The sequence below is a fragment of the Schistocerca piceifrons genome, unplaced genomic scaffold, assembly GCF_021461385.2.
Source record: "Schistocerca piceifrons isolate TAMUIC-IGC-003096 unplaced genomic scaffold, iqSchPice1.1 HiC_scaffold_1682, whole genome shotgun sequence".
NCBI lineage: Eukaryota > Metazoa > Arthropoda > Insecta > Orthoptera > Acrididae > Schistocerca > Schistocerca piceifrons.
This window is the reverse complement of record NW_025727548.1, coordinates 3,575,029-3,600,152: the sequence shown is the minus strand read 5'-3', so window position 1 is coordinate 3,600,152 and position 25,124 is coordinate 3,575,029. Positions and strand designations below refer to the sequence as shown.

Genomic DNA, 25,124 nt, shown 5'->3' with positions numbered 1-25,124 from the left:
ATGCAGGAATGTGAAACGCAAAAGAAGAAACATGCTGATTCAGGAAGTGAAGCCTGAAGTCAGGGACTCAGATTAGAATGGCGAATGTATTATTCACGCTATTGTACACACATTTAATTCACAATAAATTTTATTTTTTCCTAGATAACTTAATTTGGGCTGTGACTTCCAGAATCAGCACCAAAACCAGACTTTTTATGTTTTTGTACTTAAATGTTTCATCTGACTTCACTTATATTAAACGAGGTTATATACACATACGTTACCTAGCCGCACACAAAATATCGGTGTAATAAACTAAATATTTTCAGAGGTATACAAAAATTATTGATTTTCTCAGAAGTAAATATGGTGAATGTGTGCTGTTCTGGAATTAATTGATTCAAGTGCAGTTTATAGATGAGAACTGCTACTCATCAATCAGTCCAATACCTAAATGTAAATGAACCATAAGGGAAATAATGCATAAGGGGCTTACAAGCTGTTAATTTCCTGCTACTTCTCGAACCTTGGGACGCGGCTGTTTGCAGACAGCTACGAACTTCACGTCGTGCCTGGTGGAGGAACGTGAGCACCTGGCAGAACTGGAGGCTGTGCTGGGCAGCGAAACCCTTAGCTGCCTGATGGGTGGCGTAAGGCTGCTGGCTGCCATCAAGGAACTCAACGGCACGGCCCGGGGACTCATCGCGGATGCCAAAAGCTGCTCCAAACTAGACGACACGCTCGTCAAGGTAAGCACCATGTCTAACGAGTCATATGAGTAGCTGTTATAACACTCATCCAATGGTGTTACGTAGCACCCGAAATGGTTATCCTGCATCCAGAAGCAATCTTCCACTCTGCAGCAGACCGTGCATGTTCTGAAACTTCCTGGCAAATTATAGCTATATGCTGGACCGGAACTCAAACTTGGAACGTTGCCTTTCACGACCCAAACTCACACCGACTGAGGTATCCAGGCACAGCTCACGGACCATCCTCACAGCGTGACTTCCTCCAGAACGTCTCTTCTTTCTTTCAGCAGTGGTAGTCCAGCAAGGTATGCAGGAGAGCTGCCTTGAAGTTTGGAAGGCAGGAGAGTCAAGTTCTGAGAGCTGGACGTGCATCGTGCCTAAATAGCTCAGTTGGTAAGAGGAGTTCCTGTGGAAGGCAACATTCCAGTTTCGAGTCCTTGAATAATCCACATTGTTCAGTGGTAGCTGGTGCGACTTGTGTTTGAGGCAAATTTATGTATTTATTTACTTATTTATTACGCTGTAGCCTGTTACCTACAATTTAAACACAAGTTGTGTTCATTCGTACTCAAAATATTACCGTCATCAGACAGTTTTTCCTGTATTGTGGCATTTAATGATAAATAGAAAATGCACTAATATAGCTAACAGATTTCTATTTTCCCTCACCATAACTTTCTATTGTTAATTAAGACTGCATCAACTACCGTACTTCACCATTCACTACCACTGTTACCCTACAATTTGTCTCCATCTTATCTTTCGCCAGTACACACTAAAACTAACAGAATTACACCGCTTGACAAGAAAAGTGAAGTACCCAAAAGGGTAGAAGAAAAGGAAATCAAACCCCACCGGCTGTGAGAGTATGTGACACTATTTCAGTGATTAGCAAATTTACAAAGAAGTTGGCAGATTGATTATCAGAATGACGTTACACCTCCTCTGGCCTCGAAGCATATACTTGCCTGGTTGGAAAGGGTGTCGCAAGGCCGTTGCATTCCCTTCTTAGTCAAGCTAGCCCACAACTGTTGTAAGTGATGCTTTATATTCTGGATACTGCCAATGGGATGGAGTTGACGTCCGAGAAGGTTTCACACATGTTTTATCGGGAACAGATCTGACGACCTTGTTGGCTACAGGATTACAACAACATCATGCATACAGTTCAGAGAGACACCTAGCGTTTGTGGACGAGCATTATCTTGTTGAAAAATGGCACCAAAATACTGCTACGTAAGACGTAACGCATGAGGATGCAGGATATTTGTGAAGTATCACAGTGCCGTCAGAGCTGCGTCAATCACTGCCAGCCGAGACCTGACGTCATACCCAATGGGTCCCCGCAACATGGCACCAGGAATAACACCAATGTGCCCCTCCAAAACGCCTTTTTTTATCTCTGAAAAATACGTGTGAAGTGTCTCAGCGAAAAATATGATGAAATTTAGTGTCAACAATACTTACTCCAGCTTTAAAGGAAGCTCACACAATTTCACTATATTTTATAGACTTAATTCTTGAAGTCGAATTTTCTCAAGTATCGTATTTTTCAATTGTGTCACTGTTCTTGCCGAGGTGCGATCTATTATGACTACCGTGGCACTCTTTTCTGCTTTAGTTACGATATAATTCTGTGATTCTAGTTTCTTATTCAAACCCTAAAGTAGTTGCAGCTCCCTTCCGTTGCTGTGAGTAGAGCGTAATTCACCTGTGACTCATTTTCTTATTTTAACTGCCGTGTTTGTTTGTTTGTTTGTTTGTTCATATTTACTCATTTTAGCTATATCACTTGTTACTTTCATATCGACGACAGTTTATTATTATTATTATTGTGCTGGAGTAGTGGTGGATTTCACGTTACATTTCTGCCATTGGTTTAAAGGATTCTGCTCATCCCTTGAATGATCCTATCATTAAATTTACGCGCTTTTTTATGTGTCACTCCATTTTCAACATTAAAATATACGCCTAAGTTAAAGTGTTTCTTCTGATGTCCAGCGCCAGTAGACTATACCTCCCCCATGAAAGGAGACAGAAACTTACGCATCGAAACTAAAAGATTACTTTGGCACCTGTTGTAAGTTTAGGTTCAACTGCTTGTCGGTGGCGGTCCCTCTGGGAGTGATAGCCCGCTCGCTGTTTCACTAGGTAATGTGCGCCGAGAGAAGGTGGCAGAGACACAGCAACAAAAGACGTGTTGCGTTCTCCATTATAACAGGCACAATTAAGTTACAACTTGAAACTTCCTGGCAGATTAAAACTGTGGGCCGGACCGAGACTCGAACTCGGGACCTTTGCCTTTCGCGGGCAAGTGGTCTACCAACTGAGCTACCCAAGCACGACTCACGCCCCGTCCTCACAGCTTTATTTCTGCCAGTACCTCACACACTCCGCTGCAGAGTGAAAATCTCATTCTGGAAACATCCCCTAGGCTGTGGCTAAGCCATGTCTCCGCACTATCCTTTCTTTCAGGAGTGCTAGTTCTGCAAGGTTCGCAGGAGAGCTTCTGTAAAGTTTGGAAGGTAGGAGACAATAGTCCTATGCGTACGTTACAGTTCACCCCAAGTATCTGTCTTCATTTGTACAGAATATATAATATGACGAACTCAGATGACTATTTCTGACATATATCAGAAAACAGCAGTAGTTACACGTTGTTGTGTGGGTCTGTGTGCTGCAGATTCAATGCCGCTCGCAGCTGTTAGTGGAGCTCGGTCCAGAGCTGCTGTCGCGCACTGCAGAGCTGAAAGAGGCAGCCGCGGAAGATGCCGACGCCGTGGCGGACCAAGTGGAAGCGCTCGTGCAGAAGTGCCTGCCGGCCGGGTCTCCGCTGGACCTCGAGGTGCAGGACCTGCTGACGGACATGGGGCGTTGCACGGCCAGCGCCGTGGCTGCCGCAGAGGGGCGCCGGGACACGCCCCGCGAGGACCTCTAACCACCTGTAGGCACGTCTCTCGTCATAGTACAGTATCTGTGCCACTCAGGCAAAATTTGTGCAGTTATTAGACACGCAAAGTATATGAGCAAATATATGGGTATACGCAATGAAGATCATGGAAAAATGTTTTAAAAAAGGCAGTGTCTGTAAATGTGTTCTCAACACGGAGTGCTGTTCCTCTAGTTTGTCAAAGTTTACACACACACGCAAGCAGAGCACGCGCGCGGACTGGAGACTACAATGCACAGTAGGAACACCAACGTTTTGCTCAACATAAACAAAGGACACAGTCTGGACTCTCACCATACTTTTACAGGAATGATCAGCATCTCAAACTTGCAAAACACTATTTCCTGCCGTGATTTCTCATTAAGTTACTGTACTTAGATCCCTAAGTATTGTACCGACAAATGTAAGGAATGGTGCGAAATCAGCACTAGCAACTAAAATTATAGAAACTGGCTTAAACAACACATTTTGTCCTCTGGTCTCACATTGCCATTAACTCTAAATACTGCCTCTGTTTAATTAATAGCATGTGTAATTCTTTTTTGATGCTATTAAAATGGTCCGTAATGCTCCGAGTTACTTAATGTTGACATTGTCTCAATTACTCTTGGGTTATGGTGATTTGTCGTTGCAAGATTTTTGAGTTAATTGATGCCCGAGGCAAGATTCGAATCTGCGACCGTAGAGGCCGCGCGGTTCCAGACTGAAGCGCCTAGAACCGCTCCGCCACACCGGCCAGCTCAGTTGAGCAGATCTAATCTTTTTTACTTCTTCCTCTTATCGAAAGCATACTGCAATCGTCCTTGTTTTTTTTTACAGGAGTGTAGAGCTGTTCATATGCGAAATGTTCGACTCTAACACTATTGACTTTATAGGTAACATGCACCCATGTTCAGAAAAAAAAAAACAGAGCACCCTGAACGACTAGTGATACGACATTCATATTCACAGGAGGTGTACATTGGTATGTTCTGCAGAAATGAGTAGCTTTTGAACCATGTCTTCATGGGGGCTCATGGTCAATATCGATATCGCAACGCACCACCACCTACGAGTAAAATGTGCCAGCGGCTCTCGTCGTCGCAATAAACCGAAGGTAATGGATCAGTTTGACTGGAGCAGACGTACGTCGGTCGCGGTGGTCTAGCGGTTTTAGACGCTTCAGTCCGGAACCGCGCGACTGCTACGGTCGCAGGTTCGAATCCTGCCTCGGGCATGTATGTGTGTGATGTCCTTAGGTTAGTTGGGTTTAAGTCGTTCTAAGTTCTAGGGGACTGATGACCACAGATATTAAGTCCCATAGTGCTCAGAGCCATTTGAGCAGACGTGCAGTGAGTTTAATAGAGGGCTCATTATTGGCATGAGAGAATATCATGCATCTATTCAGGAAATTGCTGCTCGTGTAGGACGAAGTGTTTCGCAGTGCAACGGGTGTGTGCAGAATGGTTCCGGAAGGCCGTAGAACACGATGAGGTGGGTCGGTTCCCTCCCCGCCGACCACCCCTGAGAAGATCGACACCTCATCCGCATGGCAGTACACGAGAGAACTGCATCCTCCTCAACTCTTGAGGTAACAGTGGAACACATCGTACACTATCAGGGCTGACAGTCCGTCGCCGCTCATTACGGCGTGGGTTACGTGCGCACCGCCGTCCACTTCTCCGCCTGCCTTTGATGAATGTGCAGAAACATATTACACGGCAATGGTGTATTCAAAGACGTCACTGGGTACAGGAGTGGCATTCAGATGAGTCCAGGTTGTGTTAGTTTGAAAACGGTGGTCGCATTCTCGGTCGCCGTCGACAGAGGGAGCGGTATCACAGTGACTGAATTCGCACGAGATATGCAGCGTCAACTCAAGGTCTGCGTCAACTCAAGGTCTTATGGTGTGGTGTGTTATTGGGTACAACCGCAAATCATAGTTGGTGCGTGTCCAGGGCACAGTGACCAGTGTGCCTTACGTAAATGACGTCCTGGGACCCAAGCCATACCCTTTCTGCATAACACACCAGATGCCATTTTTCAGCAATACAATGCACGACCACATGCTGCTGCATGAACATGTACCCTCTTGGTGTCACAGGACGTCAGCATTTTGCCATGACCTGACAGAACACCAGACGTGTCGCCAATCGAAAATGTGTAGGATATGGTGGAATGACGGGTACAGCCCTATGACCCATTGCCAACCACCACAGATGAACTTTGGAACCAGGCGAATGCAGCATGAATGCCTATACCAAAGGACACTATTTGCTCCTTATACGCATAGGTGCCATCACGTATTTGTGAAAAATGCACCCATAGCCAGACATGTGTGCGCTGGTATGAAACTTCCTGGCAGATTTGAACTGTGTGCTGGACAGCGACTGGAACTCGGAACCTTTACCTTTTTCGGGCAAGTGTTCTAACGACTGACCTACCCAGGCCCAACTCATGACTCGTCCTCGCAGCTTTAATTCTGCCAATACCTCGTTTCCAACCTTCCAAAATTCACAGAAGCTCTCCTGCGAATCTTGCAGAACTAGCACTCCTGGAAGAAAGAATATCAGACATAGCCATAGCCTGGTGGATTTTCCAATATGAAATATTCACTCTGCAGCGGAATGTGCGCTGATATGAAACTTCCTGGCAGATTAAAACTGTGTACCAGTTCTTCCTGGAGTGCTAGTTCTTCAAGGCTCACAGGAGAGCTTCGGTGAAGTTTGGAACGTTGCCAACGAGGTACTGGCAGAATCAAGGCTGTTAGGACTGGTCGTGAGTCGTGCTTGGGTAGCTCACTCGGCAGAGCACTTGCTCGCGAAAGGTAAAAGTCCCGAGTTGGAGTCTCTGTCCGGCATACCGTTTTCATCTGCCAAGAATTTTCTGTATCCGTACTCATTTAAGCTCATTTTATCATATATCAATCACAAATGAGACTTATTGGTGATTTTTAATAGTTTCCGCAACAAAACTCTGTCTCCGTTTTCCGAAATGCCTTCACCAAAGAAGACGAAGTAAATATTCCAGAATTCCAACTTCCAACATGTGTAACTTAGAAGTAGATATCCTCGGTGAAGAAAAGCAGCTCAAATCACTTAATAAAGGCAAGGCCTCTGGCCCCGATTGTATAACAGTCAGATTCCTTTCATAGTAGGCTGATACAACAGCTTCACCCTTAGTAATCGTATGTAACCGCTCGTCGGAAGATCGGTACCTAAAAAGTAGCAAGTTGCACACCAATACCCAAGAAAGGAAATATGAGTAACCCGCTGAATTACAGACGCGTATCGCTAACGCCGATTTGCAATAGGATTTTGGAACATATACTATGACTGAACATTATGGGCCACCTCGAAGAAAACCATTTAGTGACAAACAGCTAACATGGATTCAGAAGATATTGTTCTTGTGAAAAACAACTAACTCTTTATTCTCAGGAAGTAATGAGTGCTATGGACAGAGGACAACAAATTGATTCGATAGATTTCTGGAAGGCTTTTGACACCGTTCCTCACAAGCGATTCCTAATCAAATTGCGTGCCAAAGAATAATAGTCGCAGTTGTGTGACTGGGTTCGTGATTCCCTGCCAGAAAGGTCACAATTCGTAGTAAGTGACGGAAAGTGATCGAGTAAAACAGAAGTATTATCTGGCGTCCCCCAAGGAAGTGTTAAAGGCCACCTGCTGTTCCTGATCTATTTAAACGAGTTAGAAGACAATCCGAGAAGCCGTCTTAGATTGTTTGTAGATGATGCTGTCATTTACTGTTTTACAGAGTCACCAAATGATCAAAACAAATTATAAAATGATTTAGACAAGATACCAGTACGGAACGAAAAGTGGCAACTGACTCTAAATAATGATAAATGTGAAGTCATCCATGTATGTTCTAAAAGGAATCTGCTAAATTTCAGTTATAGGATGAAACATGCAAACATAAAGCTTTAAATTCAACTAAATACTTAATTTATATCTACACCATACTCCGCAAACCACCTGATGGTGTGTGGCAAAGGGTACTTTCTGTTCCACTAACTGAGACCTCCAACCCTGTTCCAATCGTGAATAGCGAGTGGGTAGAATAATTATCAGTAACCCTCTTTACTGGTCCAAACTTCTTGAATTTTCTCCTCATGGTCATTCCGCGAGACGTATGTAGAAGGAAGTAATACGAGGGTTGCTCGGAAAGTAAGGAACGATCGGCCGCTAAATGGAAACCATAGTGAAAATCAAAACTGTTTACTTTGCACCTTTAGCTACACCCTCCACGTACTTTTCTACATAGTCGTCGCTCCGACTTAGACATTTGTCTGAGCGTTATACCAAATTTCCAACACCATCGTCATAGAAGGCAGCCGCCTCTGCTTTCCGATAATTCTCTATGCTGGTCTATAGCGCGTAGCCTGCGCCCAAGTGTTGTCTTCGTATCCAGCGTTTCATGTGAACAGAGATGATACTCAGGACGAGTCAATTAGGACTGTCTTGTGGGTGATCGAATACTTCTCACTGAAAAGGCTGCAGGAGCGTCTTCACTGCCCCTGCAGAGTGCGGCTAAGAATTGCCATGAAGAAGGAAGTGCGTGGCAGTTGTGTTAGGTGAGTTGCATTCATTAAGGCGAAGCCTCTCAGCAGGCCCTTCTACTTGGCGGGAGACATTGTTGTTCTAGGCACCTTTGCTCACTCACAGTGCTCTCACAATTGAAAAGAGCGTCTTGATGCGATGGATCAGCATACTAGAGACACTGACTAAATGTCTGTGAAAAGCCTCGTCGGATTTTCACAGTGGTTTCCATTTCGCGACCGATCGTCCCTCACTTTCCGAATAGCCCTCGTATGTTGTCCGACTGTTCCCAAAAAGTGCTCTCTCGAAATTTCAGTAACAAATCTCTCCATGATGCACAACGCCTCTCCTGTAATGTCTGCCTATGGAGTTTGTTGAGCATTTCCGTAACACTCGCGTTCCGACTAAACAATCCTCTGGCGAAACGTGCCCCTCTTTGTTGGATCTTCTCTGTCTCTTCTATCAACCCTATCTGGTAGGGATCTCAGATAGATGTATAATACTCAAGAACACTCATTTCCTTAAAATTTCCTTAAGATTCATCCCATGAATCTGAATCTGGCATCTGCTTTTCCCACTGTATATTTTATATGGTCATTCCACTTAAGGTCGCTATGGATAATTATTCCTAGATATTTTTTGCGGATACTGAGTCCAGCCGTTTGTTATCAATAGTTTAGCTACACAGTAGTGGATTTCTTTTCCTATGTATTCGCAATATGTTACATTTATTTACATTCAGAGTTAACTGCCAGAGCCTGCACCATTCATCAATTCTCTGGAGGTCATTCTGGAAATCATTACTACCTTCTGGCGTTTCTGCGAACAGCCTTAGAGAACATCTGACGATTTTTACTAGATCATTTATATATATATATTGTTAACAGTAACGGTCCTATCACACTTCCTTGGCGTACACCGTAAATTGTGTTTACTAGATAAGCATGTATTTTTTTCACTAAAAGACAGTGTGGGACGGTGTCAAATGCCTTCCTGAAATCAACGAGCACGGCATCAACCAGAGCGCCAATGTCTACACCACTGTGAATTTCGAAGAGGAACAGAAATTAGGGATTACTATTAGGAAGAACTTGAACTGCAATTATCACATAGATAACGTTGTGAGGAAACCAAATCAAAGACTGCAATTTGTTGGCGTCTACTAAAGGGTCTCTTTGCAGTACGCTTGTCCACCCTCTTCTAGAATATTGCTGTGCTGCGTGAGATCCGCATCAGATAGAACTGACGGAGGACATCGGAAAGGTTCCAGGAAGGGCAGCTCGTTTTGTAATTACCTGAAACGTGGGAGAGGATTTCACGGATATGATACGCGTATTGAGGTAGTAATAATTAAAACTAAGGCGTCTTTCGTTGCGGCATGATCTGCTCATGAAATTTCGATCATCAACTTTCTCCTCAGAGTGGGAAAATGTTTGTTGGCACCCATCTACATAGAAAGAAATGATCATCATAATAAATAACAGAAATAACAGCCAGCACGGAAATATTTCAGTCTTCGTTTTTACCCGCACGGTGATAGAGAGTGGAACGGTAGAGAATCAGTTTGAAGATGCTCCGAGGAACCCTCTGCCAGGCACTTAATTGTGAATTCAAGAGTAATCCTGTAGATGTAGCTGTAGATAAAAATACGATTCAGTAAGCCTCTGCCGTTTCTTCAGTCGGCTGACTGTCAAGTTACATTCTGCAGTTAATCACTTCATGAGACGTTCATTCATCCACATACTAATTCAGGGATGTTTAAAGTATACTAATCATTGTTTATTGCTGTGATAAGCACCTTCTAGGAAGCAACATAGACATGGAATTCTGGCAGACACATGGACTGACCTTGTACATAATATGCTCAGTGAGGATGTTCACGCACTATTGGCAACATGTAATTCAAACTGAAAATTCGAAAATAATTAAATTTTTTTATCATAACAGATATTATTAGCAATGTACTGAACAGATGATTGACAAAAGAAGGAATTACAAAAGTTTTGAGGGAAATTCAGAAATACACAAATGCTAGTCACTTAGGAAGTACACGGAAGCTAAAGTGAAATGGCTGCATCAAAAACGCAAAGAAATCAAAAATGAAACAAATATTGTAAAGACTGACTCAGGATATAGAAAAGTCAAAACAGTCCTCAGGTAAATTAAAAGCAAGGATGGTAAATATTAAAAGCACAACAGGAACTCTGCTGTTAATGAGACAGCACATAGGGGGAAAGGGTACGATGAAAGCCTCTGTGAGAGGGAGGACTTGTCAGATGTTGTGACAGAAGAAGAAACAAGAGTTGACAGGGAAGAGGTAGGGGATCCTGTATTAGAATCAGAATTTGTATTTAAAAGAGCTTCAGAAGACTTAAGATCAAATAAGGCAGAAGGGATAGATATCATTCCACTGGAATCACTGTGAGATGTGGCAACAAAACGAATATTTATGTTGGGTGTGTAGTCCATATGATAATGACGATATACCATCAGACTTACAGAGAAACATCAACTACACAGTTAAAAATAGCATGAGCAAAGAAGTATAGTCGGCCGGAGTGGCAGTGCAGTTCTGGGCGCTACAGTCTGGAACCGAGCGACCCCTACGGTCGCAGGTTCGAATCCTGCCTTGGGCATGGATGTGTGTGATGTCCTTAGGTTAGTTAGGTTTAATTTGACCTCAGAAGTTAAGTCGCATAGTGCTCAGAGCCATTTGAGCCAAAGAAGTATAAGCATTATCAGACACTCAGCTTAATAGCTCATGCATCCAAGTTGCAGCCCAGAATCATATACAGAAGACTGGAAAAGAAAATTTAGGACCTATTAGATGATGATCTGATAGACTTTAGGAAAGGTTATGGCACCTGTCTAGTTCTTATGATATGGCTGATAATGGAAGAAAGACTGAAGAGGAATAAAGACACGGTCGCATGATTTGTTGACTTTGAAAAAGTGTTTGACAGTGCAAAATGTTCAAAATTCTGAGAAAAATGGGGGTAAATTATAAGGAAAGATGGGTAATACAAAAAATGTACATGAACCAAGAGGGAACAGTAAGGCTGGAAGACCAAGAATGAAGTGCTTGGATCAAAAAGGATGGAAGACAGACGTGTAGTCTTTCACCATTATTGCTCAGTCTATGGATCGAAAAAACAATGATGGAAATAAAAGAAAGGTTCAAGAGTAGGATTTAAATTCAAGGTTAAATGATATGATTTGCTGATGACATTGCTGTCCTCAGTTAAAGTGAAGAAGAATTACAGGGTTGTTGAACGCAATGGACAGTGTAACGAGTGCAGAATACGAATTTAGAGTAAATCAAAGAAAGAGGAAAGTAAAAAGATGTAGCAGAAATGAGAACAGCTATAAACTTAACACCAGAATTCGTGATCACGAAGTATATAATAGAATAGAAGTTTGTCTCATAGTACACAATTTAAAAACCATTGACTTAATGTACAGGAGACTCATCAAAATACAAAAGCTGGTTTACAATTTTCCTTACAATATCAGTAATATAATATATGGCACTGAATAGTTATTTATTTTATCAATTAATAATTTTTCTTCAAAGGTAACAAACTTTTAAGAATTAACAATCCTTAATACTTGCTCCTTCCTGCTAAAATTTTCAGTTTGTCATTTATAAATTCTTCTGCTGAACAGTAACATTTCTGCACTAGTTTCTCATATAAGGTATTTTTCAGTGTTTCTGAACTTATTCTGAGCAGTTCTCTTCCTTTCACTTTGTTATAAATATTCATACCCATATAATATGGAGTTTGAGCATAAAGTTGGAAATGGTGGGAAGGCAGCACAAACTTACTTTGATTTCTGGTGGTCTACTCATATTTAAAATGATTTGCTACAAATAAAACAGTGTTATTGTGTACAAAGATCAGGTCATATATGTGTGTTGATGAGCTGAGGAGACATTTAGCCTAATATACTTGGATTTTTAAGGAGTGAGCAACTTGATTTCTTCGCCCTACATTGTGCATATTTCTAATGGTGGTTTTCTGAAGTTGTATTATTCGACACATATGGTTTGAGTTACCTCAAAATACAATTCCATACCTTATTACTAACTCAAAGTAGCTTCTCAAGATGGTGCCAATAGAACAGTGCAGCGACACTTCAGTCTCAGCTAAAAAGTTGTTTCATAACAACTCAACTTGTGAAGAATGCAAAAAAATGTGATTAAAGGCATCCTCTGTGTGAAATGTAACTTCTGGTTACACGAAAAGTGTGCAAATGTGAACCTCAAGTTCATAAATGACAATATTAGGTGGTCATGTTGTAACTGTGTTAGTGATGAATGTGAAGATTTTCTCAACCCGATGGACACAAAAGACGAAGTTATCAAGTTCGTAAATAGTGACATTGAGACTCTCAGAAAAGAAACTGTAATCTTGAAACAAGAAAATGCGAAACGATGAAATGAAAAACATTTATGGATGCGGGGAAACAGTGAATCAGTGAAGGGAAATGGTCAAAAAAGTAGTCAAACTCAAAATGTTAAAAGTGACTTGCGAGCCGAAAAAAGTGATGATAATGACGAAGGCTGCGTAGAAAGAAGTAAAAAATACGTCGAACCTACAATTAAATATAAGTGGGTGGCAATAACGTACAAATGCAAAGGTAGGAAGCTACAAGAATATGGCAGACAAAGCACCGGAAATGATCTTTAATAATTGGTGATTCATTAATTAAAAACGTTACAGTATTATACATACAAACAAAGTTGCCCCTCGGCGCTGGCTGATGGGAGCGACTGCAAAGGCATTTCCCATTTACAGTCACTCCCCTCAGCCTGCACGCCGAGTGTCAATTTTGTTTGCACGAATAATGCTGAATACGAAAATTGGTGTCCGCCCAGGGAAAGGTATACATCAGTTAAAAAATCACGTCAAGAACATGCATTACTACTGGTACATCACAATGAAAACTATAAAGGTGTATTCATCCATGTGGGGATGAACTCAGTGAAAAACAGCAGTGAAGAAGAGATCGTACACGAAGCACGAAATCTAATCTGGACGGCAAAGAAACGTGTACCCAGCATCAAAGCTAATCATCAGTAGTATCCTGCACAGAAGATTGATACGGTAAGTGATACATACATAGACAGGATAAACAATCACATCAGAGCGCATGCAACAGACTTGGAGCAATTTTCGTAGATTCGAATAAATTTATCAGCGATAAATGTGTAGAACAAGATGGGCTGCATCTAAACACTCTAGGATCGGCAGCATTCAGCAATATGTATAGTGATATTTGTAAGCTCATACTTAGTAAGAGACAGTAGCATGCAGAGATGGGAGTGTAAAAATTAGCAACAAAGTTAAAACAAAAATACATGAACAGTGTTTCAAAACAGATGCTGTTACGAATACCTCAAAAAATAACAATGCATTCGTAATGCACTTCAACATAAATGGGTTAAGTTCAAACTATACAAATGACGGAGAAATAAAACTCAAACGACTTGTAAATCATTTTGTCAGAAATACCAAACATCAAGGTTATATGCTTCAATGAACACTGGCTTACAAAGGAGAGTATCAAAATCTTAAATAACCTTGATAATTTTTACATTGCCAGCAGCTTTTGTAGGAGTAATTTAACATTAGGAGGATCGTGCATACTTGTGGAAAGATCAATGGAATACAGAGCCAGATTCGGTTTCAATTCCCTTAATGAAGAACATATATTTGAAAGCTGCTGTGTAGATTTGGGGCAAAATATTGTAATTTTTTATCTGTGTATGGAATTCCAAAAGCAGAAATAACGAAACATTTTTTGTGGAAATTCCAGTGTGTATTGTAAAAATTTGCCAGTAAAGTCATCAACTCAAAAAAATATGATTCACTTTTCGGGTTCCCGTGCAAAATTCACTGATTTTACTCGAGTAAACGAAATGTCTGCAACATTTATAGATAATATTTGAAACCAGTTACATTAATAGTGAGGCAAATAAGTTTCGTTTAGATTTAGGACTTTCTGATCATTGTGCTCTGTTTACGGAGTGCCAAGAACAATAGAACCTTCCTCGAAAAAAACCTACATCAAAACCATTTCAGCAAAGAAAATAGGAACTTACTCCATCATAGATTAAATAAGGTGGAGTGGACTGTAGATCATAGTATTTCATGCTCTGAAAATTTTGCTACTGTACATTCTTGGAAAACTTCCTTCATGTTTTTAATGATGCTTCCCCCACTGTTTTACGTCATAAAAAAGTAGGAAATAATGTAAAGTGGATTACTGAAGGAATAAAAATCTCAAGTGCAAGAAAAAGACGGCTACATAGGGAACTAAAACATAAGAAAAGTCCCGATATTGTTACCTATGTAAAAAATTACCAAAGTATTTTTAAAAAAGTTTTAAAGGCAGGCAAAGAACTGGAAAATAACAGATTTATATTGGATATGGGAAATGAATCAATGGCATTATGGTCAGTGATCGAAGCTGAAACAAGTGCCACAGGTAGAGGCCATGATATTTCTGAATGCAAGATAGAAGATAAAACTATTGTAAATCCTGCTCAGATTTTTGAATTATTTAATGAATTCTTTATAAATGCAAACAAATGAAACATCACTGTAGACTGTTACCCAGACAAGGTAAATTTCTTCAACAGAGAGCAATTTGAACGTTAATTTTTCAGTACATTTACCAGAACTACTGTAATAGATATAGAAAATGTGATACTATCATTGAAAAATAAAACACCAGAACAATGGGATGGGATACCAAAAAAAGTGTAAAAACGGTCTGTAAAATAATTGCACAACCGCTAACTACAATAGTTAACCAGTCTCCTCAAGAATGTTATTTTCAAGACACACTGGAGTACACAGTAGTTAAGCCACTGTGCAAAAAGAGCACAAAAGAACATATGGCAAACTATCACCCAGTCTCTCTTCTTCTATCACTACCAAAAATATTTGAAAAGGTAATGGCCATACAAATTCAAAATATCATAGAAAAATTTAAAATAATCTCAAAAAATCAGCTTGGATTTCAAAAAGGCAAAACCACAGTATCTGCTACATATCATTGATAAAATTAGCCCATCTCTAGACAATTCACTGCATGCCACAGGAATTTTTTGTGACCTATCAAAGGCCTCTGATAGTGTGGATCACTCCTTGCTACAGGAAAAGTATGGAATTTGGGGGCACGGTATTAGAATGATTTACGTTTTATCCAACCAACCAAAGACAAAGAGTGGTTATATCATCAGAGATAGGAATTTATACTTCAAAATGGAAGACCATTTCACATGGAGTACCCCAAGTTTCTGTCTTAGGTCTCATTCTGATTCTGTTTTACGTAAATGATCTGTCGCATAATATTGAATGTCAATCAGCCTTTTTTGCAGATAACACCTCTGTAATCAATGAAAGTAACAGTACTGACCAAATTCCACACACTGTACTAAACACTTCAGAAAAATTACATACCTGGTTTGATTTAAATGGGTTCAAATTAAACTTGGAAAAGACTCAGTTAATGCAGTTTAAAACAAAACAAGCAAAATTAAATGATATTCAGGTGAGTCGCAGAAACCAGGATTTGCAGGAAGCTAGCTGTGTGAAATTCCTCAGAATGCAACTAGATAAAAATCTATCATGGGGATAATATATACAGTATCTTGCAAATGAATTAAATAGCATAGCATTTGGAATGAGGATATTGTACAATGCTACCAGTATGGACATAAGAAAAGTAGATGAAACTGAGGTATTCTGCTACTTAGGAAGGAAAATAACCCATTACGGGTGGAGCAAGGAGTACATAAAGAAACAGACTAGCACTGGCAACAAGGGCTTTCCTAGTCAAGAGAATTCTACTAGAGTTAAACATAGGCCATTGTTTGATGAACAAATTTCTGAGAACGCATGTTTAGAGCACAGCATTGTATGATTGCGAAATGTGGACAATGGAAAAACCAGAACAGAATAGAATCAAAGTGTTTGAGATGTTGTGCTGCAACAGAATGCTGAAAAAAGGAAAGAAAAAAAGCAAGAAGAAGATGTTGTTGTCTCCCCTCATTGTAATGTGGCAGAGTCGAACCACACATTTATATCTAATTACTCTAAAATACTCAATAACAGACTACTTGGTAGTCATGCCACATATTATTCAAACTTATTGTAAACACCAATTAACATTTTTGTGACTCTAATAATTTTGTACCACACTGCCAGCTTGATTATGAAATTAATTGATTATAAAAACATTTAGGTAATTTTCATAGCACAAGTATTCCTAGAATAAAGACATCACGATTTTACTCTATGAAAGTTATTAGTTATATGAAAAGCATTTAATACAACAACATTTCAATACCAAACTACTCAGTACTCATGTCACACATTGTATCGACTTATTGTAAACACCAACTAACTTTTTTGTGTCTTTAATAATTTTGTACCACACAGTCAGCTTGATTATGAAATTAAGGAATTCTGCTACTTATCTTAGCTCAGTATCATTTTTCAGTAATTTGTATACTAAACAAAAGCCATTGTCAATGAATTGAACTTTGTGTAATTTTGTATGTTTCATTCACATAAGTAACATGAAAGACAATTAAAGATATTGTTTATCTCTTTCTACAATTTTCAACATGCATATCACAACATAAATGCCTATTTTTCAGTACTAAATTATAAATGCTACTTTTAAATTGTTATATAAGCAATATCCAAAAGAGAATTCCTTGTAGCTTTGCCAGTTTTTGTTCCAGTAAATCCTGTCCTGTTTCCGAGGCTGGCGTTGAGTATTTTTACATGAGTGGGTTGGTAGCCCTCAGCGCAAACCCCAACCTGGAGGACTAGGAGTCTTGATTTTGGGGTACTCTACCCCTAAGAGGAATGCCTTCACTGCGGCTGAGCAAGCTTCTCCTGCCCGTGCTGGTTTTGGTAAACCCCAGGTATTTTATTTCCCCGGTATTCTCTATATCTAGACAGCATTCCCTTATCCACCACCTGGGAAGGTGCCCGATGGGGGACTACAAAACCCCACACGGTTGGGGGTATTGGACAGGCAGAAGTGGAAGAGGCTCATAGAGCAGGCGTATGGTCGATAAGGCCCTTGCCACATGTAAAGTAAAAAGTAAAATATGACCAATATGGTGGTAGCCATATTGTTTCAGTCATAGTCTTGTGACAGGTTTTGCAAGTCAGTCTTGTAGCAGTTTTTGTTTAGTTAATGATATACTGGATGATTTTAATCAAATGTGTTGAGCTGTTTATTGCGTTGTTAGCTTGCCTAGAAAGAGAAAGGTTTAAAAATGGTGGGTTGAAGAGTCACAGAAAACAATAAACAACTAACCACTTTCAGAATATCTGACATACACCCACCATTACAGATCAGCTGCACCCTCGAAGTTAGGTAGGTATGATAATGTCCTCTGCCCATGCTTCTTCCATCACCTTTGCATGTTTGACAACATAAAGCACACACAGTGGAGAGTCTCTAGATGTTAACTACCTAAACAACATTTTTATTCGTACAAATTTCATCTGTGAGGAATAAGTGAAACATGTTTATTCTCCATCATGTACCTGCACACCTGCAAATGGGAGGCTGGATTCCTTCACATTTTATTCATTTCAGTCTTGGAATTTCCAATATTTTAATACTTTTCTCCAATTTCTCTCTCTCTTTCATTGCAGCACCCAGTCTCACCCTACTTTGGTGTTAATTTGTTTGTCTATATGTTATTCACTAGTTCACTAATTCTTCTTGTTTCCACTTATTTCCGCTTTTATGTTGTACATACACAATAAATGAAAATAAGGAGAAATAGTGAACATGTGAATAACATCTAGACAAAGAAATTAAGACAAAAGGAGGGTGAAAAACACATAGATAGAGACTTTTAATAGTTCATTCTTATAACCACTATAAGACTTACTTTTTAACACTTCATTTTGGTACCCAAGGTGAAAGACACATATAAGAGGCACTGAAATGCGACATCTCTTGTGATAATAAAAGATAATTTTGAAGAAATATTCAAAGAACCCATGACACTGCCTAGAGCAACCATAAATAAACAACAGAGAAAATGGAAATGAACACATACTGTAGCTTCATCCAAAGTAGTCAAAATATGAAGAAGGAGTAATTTTCGATTCAGTAAAAGCCAAGGAAGTGTGAACTGTCACAACAAACAGGGTAAAGAAGATTGGTTGACCATATCAACTTGGTCAACAGCAACAGATCCTTATGTGTTGAAGAAGTCTTCATCAAGTTTCTCAAGAAATATTAAGTCAATGAAATGGAAGACATTTGAATTCTGATTCTAAGTCTATGTGGGCAACCTGACTTCCAGGAGCAACTTCGCAGCAGCCAACTGAAGCAACAGCAGCACAGTTTTGCTTTGCAGGGTGTCAACTGGTCAGTGGACTATGGCAATGACTACATAGCGCCTCATCAAGACACTGCTGCACACACACAAGACATCAGCAGTGGTGCAGTTAGCAGTGTAACTCATTAGGTGAGCTGTACAAGCACCCAGAGAATTTTTGTTTTTTGCAGTGATTTGTTCATTAAGTGTTGCACATACATGTCTGACTGACTCTTTGTATGTGTTTCAAAACAAAATCACAGACTAATAAGGCCCTAAGAACAGAGGTTGTTATTGTTATTAGATGCTGCTTACCAGAAGTGACATGGAAAACACTTTGGCCAAAATTTTAGAAAAACTGATATAGTTGGCACAGCTAGATAAGCTGTTGAACAATATTAAAAATTTTAAAAACACAAGTAGAGGAGTTAGGTGCAAAAATAGACTCTTCAAATAGCAAAATTTCCCATATAGACATGACCCTAGGCAAATTACCTATTGAGCTATGAACTGAACCAGACAAAATTCAACTGCGTAAGTAAGGAGGTTTGAGAGTGATTTCAAGAGTTAAATGATTAGAGGAAACATATAGATGAACTGTCTGCCCAGGAAATTGAAAGTATTAGTAATCTAATTTCAGATATGAATGATATGCAGAGAAAGTCAAACAAGGTAAAGGATTTATTTAAGTAGACAGTGAGCCCAATATTTTAACTAGTTTGAATGCATGGAAACCCACATTAGTGGAACAGAAAGTACAGTCTACAGTTGAATCTGTAGTTGCTACACCAAGTTTGCTGAGCAGTGCCATGGAAAACTAAATAGCAGTTATGTATCATAGTGAAATACATAAGTACACAATTATCATAAACCTGCCTATGAACAATATTTATACTGTAGCAACAATATAAATACAGAACTGATAAATCATTTCTCCACTTCCAACAAAATGGGTGTAGTAGTAAAAATATCCATAGGTACAATACACTTAAGCTTCATGTTAATAAGTGTGGGAAGGTGAATGAATCCTCAAAGAAATTTTTAAGCTACAGTGAATTTTCACAGGAAGATTTCAACTTTCAATGTAGCATAGCTAATAAAAGTAGAATATGATAAAGATACTCAATATATTCTAGTTTTAAGTTTTACTGCAGCAAGCATATGACTTGGAAAGATTTCTTTTTGCTTCAGAGTAGCACTCGCCACGTATGCCCTCAATTATTTGCTGGATGGATTCCAATATTTGTCTTCCTCTACAGTTTTTATCCTTTACTACCATGAAAATTACTCCCTTGTGTCTTAACAGACTTCCTATCATCCCATCTCTTCTTCTTGTCAGTGTTTTACATACAGACATCAAAAATAGTTTTGCATCACCCCGGTTCCCAGAACTCCTGAAGAGAGACGTCGACTGTGGATACTGTATCACAGACACAGTCCCTTTGACTGTTGAGAAATGTCATTAATCCTTCCCAAAGATGTAAACATCCATGCATGAGCAGTGCCTATTAGACATAGGAGGTCCAACAGCTGATCAATTCCAGACGTTGCACCAGAAACGATGTACGCGGCTCAAGTTCTCTGTCGTTCAACCATGCCTAGATGATCAATACCACAGTTCAGTTGGGTCTGCATTGTTACTTTGTGCCAGGAAGGGCTCTCAACAAGGGAAGTGTTCAGGCATCTCAGAGTCAACCAAAGCGATGTTATTTGGACGTGGAGGCGAAACAGACAGACAGAAACTGTCGATGACATGCCTCCCTCAGGCCACCAAAGGGCTACTACCGCAGTGGATGACTGCTACATATGGATTATGGCTTGGAGAATCCCTGACAGCAATGCCACCATGTTGAATAATGCCATAGGACATCGTGTTACGACTCAAATTGCGTGCAATAGGCTGCATGATGCACAACTTCACTCCCAAAATCCATGGCTAGGTCTGTCTTTGAAACCACAACACCATGCAGTGCAGTACATGTGGGCCCAACAACATGCCAAATGGACTACTCAGGATTGGCATCACGTACTCTTTACCGATGAGTGTCACATATGTCTTCAACTGGACAATCATTGGAGATGTGTTTGGAGGCAACCTGGACAGGCTGAACGCCTGAGGCACACTGTCCAGTGAGTGCAGTAAGGTGGAGGATCCCTGCTGTTTTGGTGTGGCATCATGTGTGGCCAACGTACACCACTGGTGCTCATGGAAGGTGCCGTCACGGCTGTACAATACATGAATGCCATCCTCCGACCGACAGTGCAACCATATTGGATGTTTATGGATGACATGACCTATGAACCACTTTCAGGGATCTACACCAAACTGCATTGAGGAGTGGGAAAATCTGGACCAACAGTTCCTTGATGAACCTGAGAATAGTATGCCATGAAGAATACAGGCATGCATCAATGCAAGAGGACATGCTGTTGGGTATTAGAGGTACCGGTGTTTGCAACAACCTGGACCACCTCCTGTGAAGGTCTCATTGTATGCTAGTACAACATGTAATGTGTGGTTTCAGGAGAAATAAAAAGAGTGAAAATTATGTTTATGTTGATCTCTATTCCAGTTTTCTGTACAGGCTCCAGAACTCTTGGAACCGAGGTGATGGAAACCTTTTTTTGATGTGTATGTATTCCTTTCCTCATTGATTCTGGGGAGAACCCCCTCACTCTGCACCTCAGGAATCCACTTAATTTTCAACATTCTTCTGTACCACCACATCTTCGATGTTTTGCCTCTTTCCAGTTCTTGTTTTACCACTGCCCCTGTTCATTATCATATAATGCTGCACTCCAAACATACATAACAGAAATTTCTTCTTCAGGTTAAGACCTATGTTTGATACCAGTAGACTTCTCTTGGCCAGAAATGCCCTTTTTACCAGTGCTAGTCTGCTTTTTATGTCTTTGTTGCTCTGTCCCTCATGGGTTATGTTGCTTCCTAGGCAGCAGAATTCCGTAACTTCATCTACTTCATGATCCCTAGTTCTGATGTTAAATTTCTAGCTCTTCTCATTTCTGCTTCTTCTCATTACTTTTGTTTTACTTTGTCTTACTCTCAATTCATATTCAGCACTCACTGGACTATTTATTTCTTTCAACATATCCTGTAATTCTTCTTCATTTTCACTGAGGATGGCAAAATCATCAATGAATCTTATCATTGATATCCTTTAGCTTCAATTTTAATGCCACTCTTGGACCTTTATTATATTTACATCATTGCTTCTTCGAATATATGGACAGATTATTGACCTATAAATGCATGTTATGTAAATTACCACATTATTTACAGTTTGTTGGAAGAGCAACGTATATGAATAGTGGATCCTGTATAACAACTTGCATTATAGTTGCTTTAATTAGTTCCCAGAGGAGAAGCTAGCTTTGAAATTTGTTTTATATATATATATATATATATATATATAGTTTCATATATCAAAAGTAATATACCTTCATTTAAAAATGGACCTGTTACAATACACTACCTCCAAAAGCAGTCTTTTTGGTAGACCCCAAAACAGGGCAAGAAAATGGACTTTACAACACTGACACTATAACTAAATTTAAACTTTCTGGAGAATCTGCTACCTTTGCAGATTAGGTGGTTGACAACCACCAGGTGCCGAGCTGGTTGCTTCATTACTACATACCTAGTTTTCTGCGAAGCAGTTTTGTCCTCCTAAACTATCCTGCTGTCTATAATTTACATCCCTCTCTTACTGCCCTATCTCACAGCATGAAAAAGAGAGGGAAAACCTGTTATCAGAGTATAAGGAATAAACATTATGGCAATTACAGCATGTATTCAGAGGTAATGGTGATAGATGGTAAGGGGTAAAATGCAAAAGACAGATTGTCAGCGACATTTATTTTCTTTGAAGCATGGATGGATGAGTAGGTCATAGGTATTATGTTGTGACACATTTATTAATAATGTCAGTTTAATATTGAGAGGAGAAAGTATGCCGACAATACGACAGAGAGCAGAGAGCAACGTATCAACAACAAGGTGAGAATGAAACAGCAGGTAGCACAAACTGTTTTGGTGAGGCCTCAGTATATGGCATTAGCATTATCAACACCAACAAAATGTGGATTACTTGTTTAACAGGTGAGGAAAAAAAATAATGTAAAAAATCTTACATTTCTTAGAAGTATGTGCCAGTACCCAAATAGTTTGCGTAAGTATAAGAAAACCACAATACTTAGGGATGTATTATGTCTTTTAATGTAAGACAGAAAAACTGAAGAACTATTAAGTAAATGTTAGTTGTTTCCTATGTTGCAATAAAAAAAGATTAAATATAAACTGACAGCCAATGAAGAAGATTATGTCTTTTAATGTAAGACAGAAAAACTGAAGAACTATTAAGTAAATGTTAAATTTTACCTATGTTGCAATAACAAAAGATTAAACAGAAACTGACAGCCAATGAAGAAGTGTTCTTACCAGGATCTAGGTATCTATACTTTAACATATGTAGCAAGTATTTGTCCATGTAATTGAAAGTAAAAAAATAATGAAATTGAAAGTACACTTGTCTGAATATCTCATTGTTTTCTTTTTTAAGTGACTGGGACGTAACCATGTGAATGATAAAGAATGAAGAACAATATCATAACCTAGTAAGAAGAAATGAGTTTTTGATTAACAGCCCTTAAAGACAATTGCATGTGAGTGAAGGCTTTTTATAAAATACTCCAATGACATGCTGTTATATGTAAGTTATGGCATTGTGAAAAGCATAAAGAAAAGACATAAGGAAAGGAGGCAGAAAAAATATGTTTTAATTAGACAGGTAAAAGTCACTTGGCTACAGAGGAGCTTGATGTTGGAAGTTGTAGAAGTAAGGGCCATAAGCTGTGTGTACAATTTCAAATTTGAAGATGGATGGACCCAATGGGAGGGAGGAAAGATAGATGGGCATGTTAGAGTGATGGTTTAGTCCTTGGTCAGGCGAACCCACAGAATGAATTACCTGTCTCATTTTATGGATGTATTGGATAGTAAAAACCAACAGCGTTAATACAAATGAAAACTGTAAAAGAAGCGATCGACCAGTGCCGCAAAAAATGATACGCAGTGAAAACAAGAGACAGAATGTATTAATTCTTTCTGACAGTCGTGGTCATCACTGTGCAATAATTTACTAAAAAGCACGATGTTATAGCAGATATTTAATTCATTAATTAGTTAATTTAAATGATATCTTTCATCTCATTGGGGGTTCTGTGATGGTACACGTTATTCATCTTGAAAAAAAACATGTTTCACCCCTTCATCACAATCAGATGAAAGCCATCTATGTAAAAACATTGTTTAGGTAGTTAATATCTAGAAACTCTCCACTGTGAACACAAGGAAACTACAAGAAGGTGACCATATGAAAACAGTCAAGGCAAAAGTTCATGAACAATGTAAGATGACAAATCATTAGTGAAGTTGTTGGTTCAGTTATAACACATGCCAGAGCATTTTACCATTTCAGTGGTGCATAGACACACTTTGAACATAAGAAAATCACAGTACCTTATTGGTGGAACTTGTTCAGCTGTTGCTGGTGTGAGAAGAAATCTCATAAAAAATCAATTTCTGAATCTACTGGTCAAGATACACATTTGGGGATAATTACTGGGTTCCACTCTGACTGTGACATCCACAAGTCCAAAGGCCATAAAGAAGGTGCTTTTTTTATAGGAAAACGGTGACAACTGTCAAAAGGAATATTTTATGTTGGTAGTTAGTGCTTTATACATCAACAAGGAATATAATTGACTCATGAGAAAGGTGGAGATCAATAATGAACAATGAGTTGAGAAGTATATAGGTGATGCAGATTTGGAAGCCTTTCGCGGGCAAGTGCTCTACCAACTGAGCTACCCAAGCACGATTCACACCCCAAACTCTCAGCTTTACTTCTGCCAGTATCTCGTCTCCTACCTCCCAAACTTTACAGAAGCTCTCATGCGAACCTAAAGTTCACCTGATGTTGAAAAGGGGCAGTCTCCATCTCTTTGGTCATTTTTCTTGTGTGGTCATTGTTGAGGTGATTTCTGTTTTTGCTGCAAGGACTGCTACTGGAGGTGGTGTTGATAGGAGCACTTGTTATCCTAATTTGGTCTTGAGGCTTTTTGGGAATAAAAAAATCTTGTAAATGATATGGTTGCCTTACATTTCTTCTCACTGGAATTGCTAAACTTCCTCCTGTTGCTGGGATGGTAGTAGCTGATTGTTGGTGTCCACTGATACATGTAAAATTAGATGTCCTTGGTGATACTTTTGAGACTGGTTCTGCTGATGTCCTTAGTGGGTCTCCTGTGGGTACTGATTCTGGTTTCCAGTGCCCTGTTCTTCTTGTTGTATCTTGAATATCTTCAGGTGTGGAACTTGGTTCAGTTGCTTTTCTTGGGTTAGATGTTCTTGCCAGTACCACAGCCTGGTTTAGTCAATGATAGTTTTGTTTCGCTGTGCCTTCTTTGAGTGAAGAAGGTGTAGTACAGTTTTTTTTGCGGCTCCTCAT

General features: G+C 39.6%; 1 protein-coding gene across 1 annotated transcript; it reads left to right on the top strand.

Annotated features, from left to right (window-relative positions):
• The first annotated feature begins 532 nt into the window (after positions 1-532).
• Positions 533-3,877, top strand: LOC124735542. Its single transcript, XM_047248564.1, has 2 exons — positions 533-731; positions 3,418-3,877. Exons 1-2 carry the CDS (start codon positions 624-626, stop codon positions 3,670-3,672), a joined length of 363 nt encoding a protein of 120 aa, XP_047104520.1. The 5' UTR covers positions 533-623; the 3' UTR covers positions 3,673-3,877.
• Positions 3,878-25,124: the final 21,247 nt, after the last annotated feature.

Excerpts from the sequence above, each read along its gene's own strand:
- LOC124735542 (XM_047248564.1), top strand. The coding sequence starts at position 624 with ATGGGTGGCGTAAGGCTGCTGGCTGCCATCAAGGAACTCAACGGCACG. Across the intron at positions 732-3,417 it reads TAGACGACACGCTCGTCAAG|ATTCAATGCCGCTCGCAGCT; the intron begins GTAAGCACCATG and ends TGTGTGCTGCAG.